Below are 19,796 nucleotides of genomic sequence, written 5' to 3' on the forward strand. Positions count from 1 at the left end.
TAGGTATTGTTGAAATTTGTTTTTGTCATTGAATATCTTGTTTTCTCCATCTATGAGGACTGAGAGTTTTGCTGGGTATAGTAGCCTGGGCTGACATCTGTGTTCTCTTAGGGTCTGCATGATATCTGTCCAGGCCCTTCTGGCTTTCATAGTCTCTGTTGAAAAGTCAGGTGTGATTCTAATGGGTTTGCCATTATATGTTACTTGGCCTTTTTCCCTTGCAGCTTTTAGTATTTTTTCTTTGTTCTGTATACTTACTGTTTTGATTATTATGTGGCGGGAGGATTTTCTTTTCTGGTCAAATTTGCTGGGTGTTCTGTAGGCCTCATGTATTCTAATTGGCCTCTCCTTTAGCTTGGGGAAATTTTCTTCAATGATTTTGTTGAAAATATTTTCTGGGCCTTGGAGAAGGGAGTCTTCTTTTTCCTCTATACCTATTATTCTTAGGTTTTGTCTTTTCATATTGTCTTGCATTTCTTGGACGGTCTGTGTCAGGAATTTTTCAGATTTAACATTTTCTTTGACAGATACATCGATTTCTTCCATTGTATCTTCTACACCTGAGATTCTTTCTTCCATCTCTTGTAGTCTGTTGGTTATGCTTACCTCTGTAGTTCCTGTTTTCTTCCCTAGATTCTTCCTTTCCATTATTTCTTCCATTTGTGTTTTCTTTAATTTTTCCAATTCTATCTTCAGGTCTTGAGTTGTTTTGTTTACTTCCTTCACCTGTCTGATTGTACTTTCCTGTTTTTCTTTTAGTTCCTTCAACTCTGTTTCTTTCATTTCATTCAGTGTTTTAAGCATTTCCTTTCTAAAGGCCATAAACTGTTTGGCTGCAGCTTCCTCTATTTCTTTACAGATAGCAATATTCTGTTTGAGTTTATCTTCCTCTATGTCTTTACGAATCTTATTTGTTTCCTCTGTTATCATCTTCATGAGCATACTTGTTAGGTCATCTTCTTGGATTTCAGTTGTGGTGGGGTGTCCAGGGCTACTTGCCCCTGGGTAACTGGGTTCTGGAGATGCCATATTGCTCTGTCTTTTGTTGCTTGAGCTTTTACGCTGGCCTCTACCCATTGTGTTATCTTAGGAGTTTGGGGTTATTTTCTGGTGGTTCCTGGGGATCCTGTGGTGGAGAGAATCCCCTTTGCAGAAAGCTGGATTTTCCTGAAGGATGTCTTCTCAGCTTTTTGGGTATAGTCCCTGGATGGCTGGTGTTTTTTCAGGAGTTGCTCACCTCAGGGATATAGACCTGAGTGGTAACTGTGGTCTTTGTTAGTCGAGAGGGTTCTCCTCTCACCCAGGGAAGTCCTGAGGGCAACTGCCCTGTTTCTGGGTTTCTTGTTGCAAATTTAATGATCAGCTGCTGTGACCCAGTTGGACATCAGGCACGCCTCAACTGTTTGTGCTTGTGTCTGGAGCACAGCTGAGTGCTGGTGCCTCGGCCCCACTAGACTGCTAGACTTTTTCTAGGGAAGGATTGGGTGATTTAGATCAGTACAGTTTCCTTCCTTCCCCGTGGATTCTCTGGAGACAAGGACTCCTAGTGACTTTTTTTTTGCCCTGGTGCACACTGCTCAGTGTCCGCCAGCTGGTTGGACACAGAAATTTGCCTGTGCCTGGAGCACAGCTGTGTGATGGCGGCTCAGTCTCTGCCAGCTGTCTGGTGCGCAGAAACTGCCTGTGTCTGTCTTTGTGGCTTTTGGGAGTCTGAGTGGCTCCCTAAGCTGGGTAATTTTCCGGGGACCTTTTCAGGTTGGGGGTGAGCTGAGTGCTCTGAGATCAGACCCGCCGTTTCTATCTCTGGCGGCGAATCAGTCGCGCAGGCAGGCAGGGCTCTGTGCCGGAACCTGGGTCCCCAGCTCTGGCTCTGGGCTGGCTCCTGGGGTGCCTGTGGAACCCGCCCGAGTCTTTTCCAGGGGATGTCTGGGTGACCTAAGGCCGGTCCCAATCGTTTCCTGTACCCTGGGGTTATCTCTCGACTGAAAATTCCAGTCTCTGATAGTGTGGTGCCCAAGGTTCAGTCTGGGACCGTGACCAGAGACACTGGCTTGTGGCTCTGGGCTGGGGCTGGGGCTGGGGCTGGGGCTGGCGGCTGGCAGCCAAGCTTCTGGCGGAACGGGGATCTCTTTGGTGGTTTAGCCTGGTGAGTTAAAAGCTGATTGAATCCCCCACCGTGGGGTATCCTCTCACCTGGGAAACACAATGACTGTGTTTTATGTCCGAGAGCTCTGATTGCTGTTCACTGTGCTGATCCTGCTGTGCTGCTGCTCAGAATGAGAGTCCTCCCGGCGCCGCCATCTTGCCCCTCCCCGAGTTCACTGTTCAACTCTTAATTTCTCTCTGTGTGTCTCTGTCTCTCTCTTTCTATTTTGCTCTTTTCTCTCTGTTTGTCTTTGTCCCCATTAATTACCATAATTATTCCAAAGCTATATCCTATTCAAAAAGTTCAAATATGACACAGTTAAACTTCGTTATTCAGTTTTCTTCTAAAATGACTTAGTGATAACTTAACACTAGTTTTTTAATAGAAAAGGTTTAATCTTTATTTTTAAATATAGACTATACGTGACTTAGAAAGGAGAATATACAAAACAATGATCAAATAGTAATCATGTGTTCTATGCCTTTTCTTTTCTCTGGTCACTCAAAATTTGATGTTATCAGCTATGATTATTGTTGCTTGCCACTCACATTATTTTTATCCATGTATTCACTGCAGTCCACTTTCCCTTCCACAAATATATGAACTCCCCTTTTCATATACTGATATTCCACATCTCTGATCCCTGGTCAAAACATGATATTCAGTGCCATGTTGTCTTTTGACTGATGTCACCCACTTGTTCACTGTCCCCTGCTAGCCCCATCTCATTTGTTGCTAGATAAAAATGTCATGATTGTGTTTTTTCCTTCCACCTGTCTTATGACAGGGTCCTGACCTACTCACCCACTGAGTAGTAACTGAAGGTGATTCATAGAATCCAACTAATGGCTACTTCATACTCATGTCTTACAAACTAATGAAACTCCTTTAACACAGGTTTTTAAATCACACCTTTGGTTTTCCTTACAATCTAACCTTTAGGCTTTTTCTTCTTCCCTCCTTCACCTGATGCACAGAACCCAACTGTCTAACACTAGCACTTCTGTGTCAGAAAATAAATGAAAGAAACACAAGAAATATATGATTATATTACACATGAAGTATAAATTTATACTGTTGCTACTCTTTCTGTTGTACAAATGTATGGCATATTTTAGAATTCAGTGACCTTCGATGATGTGCATGTGAAATTCAGCCAAGAAGAGTGGGCTTTTCTGGAACCTTCCCAGAAGCAACTCTACAAAGATGTGATGCTAGAGACCTGTAAAAACCTCACCGCTATAGGTAATACTCCAAATTTTCTTTCACTTTTGAAATAAGGAGACAACTCTTACTTTGTTATTGATCATCTTCTATAATTCTAATTGAGAATGAGGATGAATGAGGTGAATAGATCAGGCATGGTTCTAAGGGTCACAGAAGATAGTGATTTAAGTTTTGCCTTAATAATAATGTGATATTTCAAATAATATATATTTTCTGGTACCATATTTTAGGCTACAATTGGGATGACCATAATATTGAAGAACATTTTCAAAGTTCTACAAGTAATAAAAGGTAACTTTATGTGCACGCTGATGCAAATATGAATCTTAACAAACTTTAATGTGTCCTGGACCTTTGTTTGTCTGTTTGTTTGTTAGTTGCTTTTAATTTTCTGTTTTTGAAATAGTTTATTTTTCTGTGTAGCTGTGGCTTGACTTAGACTTGCTTGTTAGACCAGCCTGACCTCAAAATCACAGAGATATGCCTGCTTCTGCCTCCACAAGTGCTGGGATTAACGGCATGTACCAGCATACCTGGCTGTGTCCTGGAAGTTTTAAAGAAAAGCAACAGTGTATAAACAGCACTGCTTTAAGTATACTGATAATCATTAAAATCTCACAATTTCTTGTACTTCAATGTCAGGTATCTGATTTGTGTTTGCAAGGTACTCCCCTAAGATAGAAGGAAACAAAATAATGTTGTAACAGAAAATACCATTTGAATCATATAGACATTACAGCTACTGAGTTGAACTGGCAATTTGTTTAGTCTCATTCTATCTACTCAGATATTGTAAAAGACATATACATTGAATAGGTGATCAGTATGTGTCCAAAACCTTTTAATAAGCATATATGTCATAGTACAACCAGTGTTGTTCATATTCATACAGTAATATTGTAAAGTTTACTGAAAGGAGCAGCTTATGAGAGTCAAAATTATTGTTGTGGAGAAACCTTAATCCCTATATGACATGTCTATGATGAACAAAAAACAAACTCTGTTAATTCAGTGTGGGAATCTTTTATTATTATTGTAAATTAAACTGGTATATCATATGTCACAATGTTTGTAAGACACATGAGCATAGGGATATTGAAAGAAGCAGTGTCCCTGTCTTTCTCCAAGAAAAACTGATTTTGTAGTACTCCCCACTTTGAGTAGATTTGCTGAATGTGATAAATGGATACTGTTAATTGGTTTTGCAACTTCACTGAGAATTCATCAGCAAACTCATACTGCTGAAAAAACCTATGAATACTAGGAATTTGGAACGTCTTCTGCATGTCCTGCTCATTTTTTAAATGACGTGTAATTCATACCATACGAAAATTTGTGAATGGGATTGTTGTGGTAAAGCTCTGAATTCTTACAAAACTCTTCATATATACAAAACAAAAACCTCTTATAGAAAAATGATGGTATAAAAGTGAACCACGTAACAAATAATTTTACCATCACAGGGATCTTCAAAAATACCCATAATGAAGGGAAAAACCATGAATGTGAATAAAGTGATAAAACTTTAAAATTTGATTCTCCTTTACCGTTAGACCAAAATATGACATCAATTCATATAGATAAATATCTTTATTAGTGTAATGCAATGACTGTGGTAAATCTTTCACATGTGCTAATTATCTTTGCAGGCATGAAAGCAGTCATACTGAAGAGAAACCTTCTAAATGCACTCTATGTGGTAAAGTCTTCCCCTATACCACTGATCTCATACGGCATAAAAGAACACACACTGGAGAGAAACCTTATAAATGTAACCTATGTGGAAAAGCCTTTGCACAAAACAGTCATCTCATAAGCCATAAAAGAACACACACTGGAGAGAAACCTCATGAATGTAACCAGTGTGGTAAAGCCTTTGCACAAAACAGTACTCTCATAAGACATAAAAGAACACACACTGGAGAGAAACCATATGAATGTAATGAGTGTGGTAAAGCCTTTGCACTAAACAGTACTCTCTCAAGCCATAAAAGAACACACACTGGAGAGAAACCTTATGAATGTAACCACTGTGGTAAAGCCTTTGCACAAAACAGTCATCTGGTAAGCCATAAAAGAACACACACTGGAGAGAAACCTTATGAATGTAACCAGTGTGGTAAAGCCTTTGCAGAAAACAGTCATCTCATAAGCCACAAAAGAACACACACTGGAGAGAAACCTTATGAATGTAACCAGTGTGGTAAATCCTTTGCAGAAAACAGTACTCTATTAAGCCACAAAAGAACACACAGTGGAGAGAAACCTTATGAATGTAACCAGTGCGGTAAAGCCTTTGCACAAAACAGTGCTCTCATAAGCCATAAAAGAACACACAGTGGAGAGAAACCTTATGAATGTAACCAGTGTGGTAAAGCCTTTGCACAAAACAGTGCTCTCATAAGCCATAAAAGAACACACAGTGGAGAGAAACCTTATGAATGTAACCAGTGTGGTAAAGCCTTTGCACAAAACAGTGCTCTCATAAGCCATAAAAGAACACATACTGGAAAGCAACAATATACGTATACTCAACATGATAAACCCTTGCACAACAGAGTAGTCTCCAAAAACATGAAAAAACACACAGTGAAGAGAAGCCTGGTGAGGGTAATTAGTGTGATATAACCTTTGCATGTACCAGTCATCTCCTAAGACAACAACACATTCTGGAGGGAAATCATATGATTATAATTATGTGGCAATGCCTTTGCATATAACATCTCTTAATACATAAAAAAACACATACTGGAAAGAAGCTGTCTGACTGCATCCAATGTGAATAAACTTTTGCACTTCAGAATCATCTTCAAACTCATGAAAGAAATCCTAATGGACAGAAAGCCTATGAGTGCTTTTAACATGGTGAAACCATTCTATATTTGTATAATATTTATCATCATGAAAGGATTCATACTTGAGAGAACTTATGAATGTGTTAAAATGGTGAGGCCTTGCACAAATCTAGAGTCGTCATCATCATCACAAAAGTATCCTTACTGGAGAGGAATTCTGTGACTATAAGCAAGGTGGAAAGCCCTTTGTGTACTTTGGTCCACTGAGATGCAACAGAACTGTAAAACTAGCTCAATGGAAATGACCTCACTTTTCTGAATGGGAAAAGGAATAGAGGCAATAAGAATGGAGGGTAGTAATGGGGGATTGAAAGGGGGGAGACTTAGATTGGAATGTAAAGTAAATAAACTCATTTTTTAAAGAATACAATGAATAGTGAATATCAATTACACGCAACAGTATTATATAATAAGGTGTTTATTATTATTGTTATTATTATTATTATTATTAATTATTATATAATAAGGTGTTTTCAATTGCCTCACTTTACACAAGAAACTTTTAGTTCAGTGGATGAATATGTAGGAAATGAACTTTCACCAGCCAGGAAGTTCTCTGAGAGTATCACAACAGTGGTAGCCTGTAGAAGTTTCTTTGTGTACACATACCTATTGTTCCAGGGGTACTATTGAAAAAAATCACAACCCACACTGAATTGTGAGATATGAGGGAGGAGGCTTTCTTTTCCATGTATGACTCTCCTTCTGGCCTAGATGGGTAACCATGTCAAGGGTGCGTTTTCTCTGCCTGACTTCATCTGGAGAGTATCTTTAGACATGGAAACCACCAATCAAATTTGATAGATGGCCTTTGACACAGATCCCTGATAACTCTCCCCTCCCTTCAAATATAGGATAATTTTGTTCTGTGTTCTTGTTCTTCTTATTCATATAATAGGAATGTGCTGTTTAATGCAAATCTAGCATTCTTGAATTTCCTAGTATTAAACAATTATCTATACCTATGCTTGGAGCATCCCAGGTACTCCCCAAGGGATATAAGCCACTGTGTTCTGTTTTCTGGAATTAAAGTTGAACTTACTTTCTGAGGTGGTTCCCAGAGTGGCTAACCACTGTTATGCTCGCGAGCTTTCCAAGCTTTATACTACTCATCTTCTGCCCCTCATGCCTTCCTGGGCTGGTGGGAAACAGCCCTCCAGGCAGCAAGACAATCACATTCTCTGAAATGCCTGTGATAAAATATTTCAGACTGCATAGCATTTCAAATTTCACATGTTTCTGGATTTGAGATGGTCAATCAAACAGTATCTTGGGATGGGACTCATTAAAATGAGTTATACTTAGTGTTTAGTTCAAGGTAAGGTTGCAGGCAAGCTTCATGGTATGAAATCTTCTAAGATGAGTACAGTGGCCCATGGAAAATAAATAAAAGCAGAAATTTTATTTTTCTGTTTTTAATAGCTGAGTACTGTTCTGATAATGTAAGGGTGAATGGCAGGGGAGAGGAACTCTCCTTTTGAGTAGTCTATGGGAAGGGGATGGGGAAGGTGGAGGGAGGGACCAGTAGGAGTTGAGGGAGTGACCTTCAATCAGCATATATAATGAATAAATTGTGAATAAATTGTGAAAAATAAAAACAATTAATAAAATAAAATATAGTAAGAAAAACAAAACAAAACAGCAAAATTTTGAGTCTAGTTTGGTTAACTGCCCTCCCTCAAAGAAAAGAAAGAAGATATATAGAAAGAAAAGAAAAACAGAATCTTTGTCTTTGTCACCTTTCTTCCCTGTGAGCTCAGTTGAAGATCATTATGCAATGGAGACCATGATTCTCTCTCTGAAGTTTATGTTACCATAGAAGTAGGATTCAAACCTGAAACTAATGGCAGAGTTTCCTAGTTAACATATCAAATCAAACCTACCTGCCATTTTCTCTCAGAAATCCTTCAGTCCTTCCATGTTATCTGGCCGTCCAGGCTAGTACAGCCCATGCAATACCCTGAATTCTCCTTCCCAGGGCCTGAGATAACCTTACCCCCCCCACCCACATATAGGCAAACTATTTTGGCTACCTGGTTCTGTCAAGCGCCATGCAGGAGCAACAGCAGAACAGCTGTAGAACTCATGGAATGTGGCTCCCCTGTTAGCATAATCATGATGAGTTTGTCTTGGAGAAGCATAATCCCAAGAACTGATTTTCCGGAGGACTTTGTGTTCTTATGTAGCATATCTCTGCTTGTTGCCCTTATGATGCCCATATTCATTATAACATGAGTTGTATGAAAACTCTAAGAAAGCTTCTATCTCATCACTGGGCAATATCACTGGCATTTAAAATTAACAATGCTTGATCTCTTTTCACATGTTTACTGGAGCAGTTTAATGAATTAACTACTGCCCTTGAAAGGAGCCATAGATGTAGATTGTTAGCAATAGCCATTACACTTAGAAAGAATTTGGAAAAATAGATTATTTAACAAATTCAGGGAAGATGTTTTTGCTAATGTAAAAAATCTTGGAGAACAATTTAAAGTTAAGAAAAGTACACTCTTAATAGAAAAGCAGGGACGCTTTAAGGTTGATGAGCAGAAAAAATAGCCCAAGGCAGCGTTGGCTGTCTGGGCACCCTCAAACTGGGTCTAAAACTGAGACAGCAGTTGATTCCCCTATATTTGTTTTTCCCCTCAGCTTCTTGATATGATTTAATAAAAATGATTAATGAGTAGATGCACACCCCTTTAAGATTTAAAGTACAAGTGCCAGTACCATACCATTTTTTATTACTGTTTTGCTATAGTACTACTTGAGATCTCACATGAAGATACCTCCAGAAAAGCTTTTATTGTACAGGCATTTTTTTAAATCAATTCTGGGTTTTTTGTTTTTCCATATGAAACTGAGAATTGTTCTTTCAAGGTCTGTATTGACTTATGCTGGTATTTTGATTGGAATTGCATTTAGTCTTTAGATTTCTTTTGGTAGATTGGCCATTTTTACTATGTTAATCCTCCAATCCTAGAGTATGGGAGATCTTCTGATATCTTCCTTGAAGTTCTTTTTTTTTTTTCATACAAGTCATTCACTTGCTTGATTAGAGTCACACCAAGGTACTTTATGTTATTTGTGGCTTTTGTAAAGGGGTTTTGTTTCTGTAATTTCCTTCTGAGCCCATTTGTCTTCTGTATACAAGAGGGCTTCAATTTTTTTTTAAATTTAATTTTGTATCCAGTCATTTTGCTGAAGTTATTTATCAGCTGTAGGAGTTCCCTGGTTGATTTTTTAGTGTTATTCATGTATACTATCACATCATCTGCAACACAAGCTGGACTGGATGTGGAGAAAAGTGAATCCTCCTCCATTGCCGGTGGGAATATAAACTTGTACAACCACTTTAGAAATCAATCTGGTGCTTTCTCAGAAAATTATGAATAGTGCTACTAGAATATTCAGTTATACCAACCCTGGGCATATATTCTGAAGATTATCAACCATACAACAAGGACATTTGCTCAACTATACTCATAACAGCTTTATTGACAATAGCCAGAATCTGAAAACAAATTAGATGTCCCCAAACCAAGGAATAGACACAGAAACTGTGCCACATTTGTACTATGCAATACTATTCAGCAACTAAAAACAAGGAAATCAGCAGGCAAATGCATGCAACTAGAAAAGATCACTCTGAGTGAGGTATCCAGAAGCAGAAAGACACTTATGGTATATACTCACTTATATGTGGATATTAGTCATATAATATAGGATTAAAAATACTAAAATCTATATTCCTAAAGGATCTAAACAACAGGAAGAACCCTAGTGAAGATGCTTAATCCTCATTCAGAAGGGCAAATGGGATAGACATTGGTAATGGGGTAAAATAGGGAACAGGGCAGGAAACTACCACAGAGGGCCTCTGAAAGAATCTACATAGCAGGGTATTAAAGCAGATGGTTAGACTCATAGCCAAATTTGGTGCAGAAAGCATGGATTGATATGGAAGATTCAGGAGGTAGAAAGATATGGATGTGAGAGGCCCTCCACAAGGAGGCCAATTGAGCCAAAAAATATGGGCCCAGGGGGTCCTATTCCAACCAAGGACCATGCATGAAGAACACCTAGAACCCCTGCTCAGATGTAGCTCATAAGTATCTCAATTTCCATGTGAATTCCCTATTAAGTGTAACAAGGGCTGTCTCTGACATGAGCTCAGTGACAGGCTCCTTGATCACCTACTCCTGGAATGTGCAGCCTTGTCAGGTCACAGAGGAAGATGGTGCAGCCATTCTTGGTAAGACTTGATAAGATAGGTTAGGCTAAGATAGTAGGGAAGGAGGACTTCTCCTATCAGTGGACTAGGAGAGGGGCATAGCGGGAGAAGAGGAAGATAGGTTGTAACTGGTGAAAGATGAGGGAGGGGCTTACAGCCAGAAAACAAAAGTGAATAAAATGTAATAATCAATAAAAAAGAAAAAATGATTTTTTTTTAAATTTTCCTGAGATGGCTGGACTCAGGCAACTATCTCTTAAAAACAACTAGGAAGAATAGTATTTCATCTCTACACATTTTCCTTTTCCTTTAATACTATATGCAATAAATACCCTTGATAAAATTCAGTGGTTTGTTACATATTCCTAGTATTATAATATCGTAAAATACTTTACAAATCAAATTTTGATATATGTTAAGTGTGTAAAAATAGTTTATGAAAAAGTGGCTTGAATTTTCAAAAGTGCAAAGAATGATTACTCAAAACTCTGGAGAGTGAGAATGGAAGGAAAATTGATGGAAGAATAATATATAAATTAATTAATATCTCTTACACAGTAGTTATAACATTTTGGTTATTGAGATTTGAAAAACATACACAGAATATTTCTCAAGTAAACAATGTAAGCTATTAGTAATAGCTCCTATGCATGCACCCTGAAGTATTACTTTATGTTATTCCTCTTGTCACTGAAATGTGTTCTTTGACAAGTCATGCCACTACACCCTGATGTTCAGGCTCTAAAACTGACCGTTCAATTCTTATTTCAAGGTACTGACTGCTTAGAGCCCAATTAGGAATGAAGTCAGACAATGTTTGATTTCTGTGTCTAGCTAAGGTCACAATTTTTGATGACACATTTTTAGTTCATCCACAATTTCAAAGTAAAATGATTGACTTTCTTGAAATGTTAAATGTTCTCTCTCACACACATGCACACACACAGGCATACATAATGCATGATACATGTAATAGGAGTTATTGGCAGCAGAAGACTTGAAATTGAAAGAGCCAAAAGAGGGCTGTATGGGAGGTTTTGTAGGGAGGACAGAGATGTGAGAAATATTGTGATTATATTAAAATCTAAAAAAAAGTACATGTTTCCATGAATAAAGAAATTGAATAATATAATATTTTGCACTGATGTGATTCAGGACAATAAAGTCTATTCTATCTTAGCACACAGTTAGCTGTGTTTCAGTAAACATGAGGATAGATGTGTGCTGGACCTGCCCAAGTGGTCTGTTGTTTTCATATGGATAATGGTGGAACTCCTCATTCAGAGTGTACAGTATATATTCTCTTTTAAATTGATCTAAGAATTTTAGGTATTTTTGTGTGGGAACTGTATAAAATAAAGATCCCCTAATTTTCTTTCTTGATCCACTTTCTTCTACTGTCTCCTTCCATCTTTTTACACAGAGATGCTATCTAACCTGGAATGTAAAGAGTGTTCAGTACATGCAGCAGAAGAATGGACATTTTTGTCTAGTCCATTATGTTAGTTCCTATCTTTCTATTGGAGAATTGAACAACCAAGTTCAGAATTTTCAATGAACCATGTTTATTATTTCCCTTTATTTTGTAGTTATGGTGTAGGGGTTTTGCCTCTTTTTATTTGATGCTAGGGATTATTCATTTTTTTGTCTTTTATTGGATGTGATTAACATTTTTAGATAGAGTTTTGCTTTGATTGACTTCTGTAGTGAAGGAGTTTTACAGAAATACTGCTCATATTTGGTTTTATTGTACAATATATTTTTATTCACCATTTATTATTGAAAGTTTACTGGATATAGTAATAAGGATCCCTTAAAGATTATATACAATCTGTCTCAGCCATTCTAGGTTTAGAATTTCTCTTGAGAGATTAGGAGTTACTTTAATAAGCCTGAATTTATATGCAACTTAGTCTTTTCACTTGCAACTTTTAATATACTTTCTTTGTTTAATATACTTTTCTTTACATTTAGGGTTTTGATTTTATGTGCTGAGCACAATTTCTTTTCTGGTATGCTTTGTTGTTCTATATACTTTTTGTACTTTTATAGGCTACCCCTTCTTCATTAGGTTAAGGATACATTCTTCTATTATTTTGTTGAAAATATTTTCTAGGATTTTGATGTGAGTTTTGTCTTCTTTTTCCATTTCTATTATTCAGAAGTTACTTTTTTGCACTTTTTAGATTTTATGGATCTTTTGTGCATGGCTATTTAACATTTCTTTTGACATTTTTGTTGTTTCTTCTTCTTCTTCTTCTTCTTCTTCTTCTTCTTCTTCTTCTTCTTCTTCTTCTTCTTCTTCTCATCCTTCTCCTCCTCCTGCTTCTCTTCTTTCTCCAACTCCTTCTTCTATTATTTTTTTTAAATAATTTATTTAATTTTATTTTATGTGCATTGGTGTTAAGGTGTCAGACCACCTGGACAGCTTATGGACAGTTGTTAGCTGCTATGTGGGTGCTGGGAGTTAAACCTGGATCCAATGGAAGTAGAGACAGTGCTCTTAACCACTGAGCCATCTCTCAAGCTCCCATATACTATTATTTTCCTGAAAATATTTCTGGGATTTTGATGTGAGTTTCGGCTTCTTCCTCTATTTCTATTATTCATAAATTACTTTTTTGCACTTTTTAGATATGCTGGATCTTTTTGTATGGCTATTTAACATTTCTTTTGATGAAATTATCCAGTTGTTTTTGTTTTTCTTCTCCTAGTTCATAATCATCTTCATCTTCATTTCCTCGTCCTTCTTCTCCTCCTGCTTTTCTTCTTCCTCCTCCTCCTCCTCCTTTTTTTCTTTCTCTTCATTCTCCTCATTATCCTTCTCCTTTTTGTCTTTTCAAAATAGTCAATTTAGTCATATATTCACTCTGATTAAAGTTTTCCCTTCCTCTAATCCTGGCAACTCTTTTCCATCTTCCCTTCTAGCCTGTCTAAATTCACCATTATATAAAACAAGGAGGATTATAATGTATAATAAGAAAATAAAATAGCAAAAAGACAAAAGCAAACACATGTGAGTAGGGAAAACAAAAAAAAAAAAGAGCCCAAGTTGGGAAATGATGCAGACTTGTTCATACATGCAGGAATCTCATAAAATATTAAACTTGAAACAATGGTATACACACAGAGGAGATGTAGCTTTAAAGTAGAGAAAATCCTCAACAAATTAAAGTGAGAACTATGATAAAAAAATTAAATGCATGCCAGAGTTCTAGGACATGAGAATCCAAACTTGCCAGTGAGGGAAATTTTTGGCCATCTACCTTTTGGAATGTACTCTTAAAAATACAATTAAGAGTAGTCCCTTGGATAAAATTAGTGTCCCTTGGAGAAAACTATATTTTAATTTGCAATCACTTTTTAATTAGAGATAGGGCTAGGGACAACATTAAAGGCCTTGTGCATGCTGCCTCAGTCTCTCACAGTTCTTCAGTCCTTTTAATTTATAGTGTTTTGTTCTTTGATAGCCTCTATCCTTTCTGGCTCTTACACTCTTCTGGCTGAATTATTGAAGCGCCTTGAGGGCATAGTGTGAGGTCTCTCACTGATTTTCTATTTTTTTATGGGTCTCTGAATTTGATTCCATCAGCTGCAGTAGGATGATGATGGATGAACAAGATGCTGGTCTATGAGTATAGCAGAATGGTGGCAAGGATCATTTTGTTACTTTTAGTAGAATGTAGTATTTGCTTTTTCCCTAGAACCATGGACTATGCAATTTCTTTTTCTTGATCAATTAATCAGTGTCAGGTGTGGATTTTAAATCAAACTATACATTGGTTATTTACTCCTACAACGGTTGCACTAATATTGTCTTACAGGTAGGACATTGTTATAGTTCAAATGTTTGGTAGCTGGGTTAGTATTTATATTTCTTCTCTTGTAGTTGCAGAATACTTCCCATATCAAAGTTGCTAGAATGGAAGTGTGAAGGATCTATGTAGGCACAAGCTCTATTTATTTATGTTCAATGATTTGTGTAAATGTTGTCTTCAGTAGTAGGACATTCCAGTCATTTTGTGGAGAGCAACCTATAGTCTTGACAAAAGCCTGTTTTGTTTTGGCATTACAATCACACTACTTTGACCAATACCTCAGTAAAATATAACTGATTACTAGTACTGCATACTTTATTTAGTGAGAAAAGATTTCCAGTTGGGACTTTCCTGTTATGTGGGGATTTCATTTATATTGGCTTCTTACATGTATATATTTTAGAAAGTTTCTATTGCATTAGGTTTCTACAGTACCAAACAAAGGACCCTTAATTTTACCTGTCTCTTCTTGTGTTACCTTTTCATTGCCCTTTTCCTTCCACAATCCCCTTCAATTGTATCCTTTTAGCCCACCTTCAATTTGTAACTACCTATTTTATTTCCCATTCCTAGGGAGAAATCTCTGCCTCCCTCTTATACCCAGTCCTTAATCTATATTTGTCCCCTGTGACATTATATTTAATTGCTTGCATATCATATGTCTTAAAACTAATATTTATGTATGAGCAAATTCATACCATGTATGACTTTTGGGGTCTAGGTTCTCTCATTCTCAGTTTCCTGCAAAGGTGCCTTTACCTTCAAGTATCATGATTTGATTTTTTAAATGTCTGAGTAATATTTGACTATGTAAATATTATGTAAATGTACTTGTACTCTATATTCCTTTTATAACAAAGCTAGAAATACACACTGAAAAAATGATATAATATTCACAAATGGTGCCAGCTAAACTAGATGTCTATATGTAGAAACATAGGAACAGAGCCCTGTTTTCACTCAAAACTCACCTCTAAATGGGTTAAAACCTCAGCAAAGTTCATGTGCAGTTAAGGTATTTGAAGAGAAACTCAATAATAGCCTTGAACCCATTCACTCATATAAAAACTTTCTGAATAGAATAGCATTTTTCTTGTCTTGAGATTCTTTTCTATGTCTTAGACTCTGTAGGTGAGGCTTAACTCTGGAACTTTTGTTTAACTTCCTCATTTTTTCATTTCTATTTTTATCTAGTTTGCAATTTTAGTGTGTCTTTTTTTACTGTGATATCTTGAACTGTTTTCATCATTGTATTCCACTCTTTGTGTTTTCACAGGCATCATTAAGATTTTTTCCATATCCACTGTAATGTCTTTGAGCATATTCATGTTTTGAAATCTTTGTCTTCTACTTTGACTCTATTGCATTTTGAAGGGTCTATTCTAGTAGGTAGGGCTCCTGAATTTGTTGGAGTCATATTGTCTTCAGTGTTAATAATTTTGGTTTTGCACCGTGTTTAATTATCATGGATTGGGAACATTGTGATTTTAGGTGTTCATATTTGGAGTTGACATTGGTAAGTTTGTGGTGTTTTGTTTCTTGATTTCTGTTGCCTGCTTTGGATCTTAGGAAAGTGTGTTGGTTGTAGGTTGCCTTTTTAGGAGTGCTTCTAAGACCATGTCAAGTGTGGCCACTGTGGATACTGGGAAGCACTTGTTTCTAGATACTTGGGATGATACTAAAGAATGGGAATTGGCTAAAGGGGAGGGTGTTAAGGAAATGCTCAGGTAGGAACAATCTGGGTCTACCAAAAGGTATGGCAGAGTTCTTATTGTTTAGATGTAGGGTGCAAGACAATCTCTATTAAAATGGTGTGCTGCAGTGCTGTGGATGAGATTAAAGAGATTGCACTGGACTACAGAAAAGACAGTAAGAATAACTCACCATGTCCAGCCTTATTTTGTCTACCCATATCCTAGGTAGATAGTTCTTTTATTTATTGCTCTTTGACACAAGTGAATGGGAGTGGACTAGAAGAGTGGAATGAACATGTCCTCAGAAGGGAGGAACTCTGGATTCACTGAAGTATTTGGCACAGTGTCTATAGAATGGGAATAGAGTTGTAGACATTTCCATGGAAATTGTCTTTTACAGATTTGGAAATGAGACTAAGGAATCTTCAGTGAAGGCCATGAAGGAAAGTGCAGCTGGCTTAGCTGATACTTCAGTGGTGTTGTCAGAGGGTTCCTAAGTAGAGAGTGTCTCCAGATATTGGTGGTTGACACAGAGGAATGGAAATGGACTAGAGGAGAGTCTGATAGTCAACAGGGAAGAGGAAACTAGAGAATTACAAGTGATTCTCTGTGTAAAAAGTAAAGATGAACACTCCAAGGTAGTGTTGAAAGGAAAATCTTTATTATAGATATGAAAAAGAGTAAAGCCATAGGCATCTGGAAAATTTTAGAGCAGGGAGAGAATGTAGTGAACTAAACAAGATCATTAGGCTGAATTCTATCAGGTGATGAAAATGTGACAAGGAGAGAAAGAGAGAGTGAGAAGCAACAGGAGAAAGGGCTAAGAGAGAGGGAGCTAAGAGGACCAATAGAGACCCATGAGGTGTAAAATCAAAATGGCAAGCCTAAATAGAATTGAGAAACTGAGGGTAAAGATAAGCCCATGAACTGGAGAAATTTATGTTAGGGGGAGGAGTGAGAAGATCTCATAAGAACCACTTTGTAATAGGTGCTTGAAATTCTGAGAGAGATTGGTAGTGAAAATGTGCTAATATGTAGCACAAGTTAGCCATTTGTATCAGGTTCTTTTGGACCTGACACCTGGGGTCTCGATGGACAAAAATCAAAGAGGTTCTAGAGACCCTTGCATGAAGATAATAATTTCTAATTGTTTTGCTTTCTGTCTCTTTGTTGTGGAATTAAGTCCATTAATAGTGAGTTATTACTGAAAGATATGTATGTACCGCTTCTTTATATTTTGTTGCTTTTTGGTTTGATACCAGTTTTTAGAGAAATATAAATGATAATATTTTTCTATCAAACCACACTAAGAGCCATTTAATTTTATTTTAAATACCAAATACATGTCAAAAAGTGCAACGGTATTTCTATCCCCCCTTTCTTTCATAAGACTCCCTGCACTCTGCTCAAAGTTGGGCTATGCATCTTGGCATCTGCTTTGATATCCTCTAGGATGGAGTCTTTCAGAGGTCCTCTGTGGTAGGATCCTGTCCTGAGCCCTTTTTTCTCCCTCTTCTGATGACCATTCTTTTTGCCTTTCTGAAAGAGGATTGAGCATCTTACCAAGAGTCCTCCTTCTTTATTAGCTTCTTTAGGTGTACAGATTTTAGTATGTTTATCCTATATTATATGTCTAATATCAACTTATAAGTGAGTATATACCCTGTGTGTCTTTCTGCTTCTGGGATACCTCACTCAGGAAATCAATCTGGTGCTTTCTCACACTATTAGGAATAGTGTTACTGCAAGATCTGACTATACCACTCCTAAGCATATATCCAAAATATGGTCAAGTATACAAGGAAATTTGCTCAAGTATGTTTGTAGCAGCTTTTTTTTTGTAATAGTCAGAAGCTGGAAACAACACAGATGTCCCTCAGTTGAGGAATGGATACAAAAACTGTGGTATATTTACACAGTGGAATACTACTCACCAATTTAAAATGAGGAAATCATGAAATTTGCAGGTAAATGGTTGGAACTGGAAAAGATCATCCTGAATGAGGTATCCCAGAAGCAGAAAGACACACAGGGTATATAATCACCCATAAATAAATTAAGAAAAAAGAAAAAAAAAACAAGAGCAAAGGTTTGAAAAATATAATCTATAGGCTCATTCATTCCAATGTCACTAGGGAGAGGCCCTGCTTGACAAGGGTAGTTAGTGTGGCCTTATTGTAGCTGGTGTGACCTTGTTGAAAGAAGTGTGTCACTGGAGTTCTACTCTCTGGTTTTATAAGCCCATGGCAGAGCCTTTCTCTCCCTGTTCTCCATCCTCTCCCCTTCCTTCTCCAACCTCTCTCTATTTTTCACCTGTGAATCCAGATTAGACCTGTCAGCAACTTTCTAGCCCCATACCTGCCTGTATGCTACCATACTTCTTGACATGATGATAGTGAAAAATCTTTTAATATCCAACATGTTTTTATCAGAAAAGTTTCAAAAGTTGTAAGGCTAGAGGGTACATCTCTCAACACAATAAAAGCTATAGATAAGAAACCTGCATCCAACATCATCCCTAATGGAGAAAAGGTTTAGTCAAGTTTACTCAAGTCAGAAGTTACTCATCTGTGTGCACTATCCCTACTCTTTTCCAATATTTTGCACAAAGTACTAACTAAAGCAATAAAGAAAGATAAGTAATGGATTATAAAAATGGAAAGTAGAGTTCAATCTACCATTATTTGCAGATGATGTAATAATATGCATTAGAATTCCTCAAAATTCTATCACAAAAATTTATGAAATACTTAACAAATACAGCTATGTGACAGGATACAGAATCAACTTGCACAAATCTATTTCCTTTTGTATGCACCAACAGCAAACATTCAAAATAGATTTTGGACACACTCCCATTCAGAAATGTTTGAAGCAAAGTAAAATAACTAGTAATAAACAGATGAAAGAAAAAATAAACCTACAATGAGAACTTCAAACACTTAAAGAAATCAAGAAAGACACTGGAAAATGAAGAGGCATCCCATTTTCCTGGATTGTTAAAAATAAAATTTTGGGAGGAGACCAGAGAGGGGAACACAGCTTGGATACAAATTCAATAAATTGAATTAAATGCTAATAATAAAGTTAAAAAAGAAGTGGTGTCTGATAATAGTGCTCCAATGTGCCATGTGTTTCCACCTCCCTCCCCCTGGGCTGTCTCAGAACTTCCTGGGGAAAAGTTACTGCAGTTTCCTTATTCCAGCTTGAAGTCATAGAAAAAAAATCTCATTGCATTTTCTAAAATTTCTCTTTAATTATTAATATTCTTGGCAACCTTTCATCTGAAGGACAGATTGTCCACTCCCCTGCAGGTTGTTCAGCTATCCAGCTTGATACCAGGAGGAAAAGTGGAAGTGCCTACTCTGTGCTAGAACACAGAAGGTACTCTACGGGAGAACTGGCACATATGATACTGAAATACAAATCTCTACAGATTTGAAAATGGTTTGGTCCTGAAATGGAAGCCTGAGCTAGGAATCACTAAGCCCTATCCTTTCAGCACACCCTAAGGGAGGTGCTCATGTCACTCAAGACTCACTGGCTAATCAAGACGCTGAGGCCATCCCACCAGTCAGAGGAAGAGGCGGGTTCTTCCTGCCGCCATGGTGCTTGTTCGTGCTGTAGCTGACCAGGCTTGAATGGATCACTGCTGTGTGCAGTGAGGGGATATTAGGGGAGTTCCAAAGTCATAACATGGTGAGTGTGAGGCCGCTGCCCCCAACCTGGTGGAGCAGGAGCCTTAAGAGCAGGACCTACATGTAGGGTCCTTTTTGGGGCTGTGTGAGAACCGGCAGCCAGAAGCATCCACAGGAGCGATCCCTT

At 37.4% G+C, this 19,796-nt stretch overlaps 1 protein-coding gene across 1 annotated transcript; it reads left to right on the forward strand.

Moving 5' to 3' along the window:
• Positions 1-5,098: 5,098 nt before the first annotated feature.
• On the forward strand, positions 5,099-5,884 carry LOC132651155 (zinc finger protein 180-like; the record flags this gene model as incomplete). The annotated part of the gene is made up of 1 exon (XM_060376430.1): positions 5,099-5,884. A coding segment is annotated over one exon (786 nt), but the record flags the coding sequence as incomplete, so codon positions are not given.
• Between the last annotated feature and the right edge of the window lie 13,912 nt (positions 5,885-19,796).

The sequence above is a fragment of the Meriones unguiculatus genome, assembly GCF_030254825.1.
Source record: "Meriones unguiculatus strain TT.TT164.6M chromosome 13 unlocalized genomic scaffold, Bangor_MerUng_6.1 Chr13_unordered_Scaffold_40, whole genome shotgun sequence".
NCBI lineage: Eukaryota > Metazoa > Chordata > Mammalia > Rodentia > Muridae > Meriones > Meriones unguiculatus.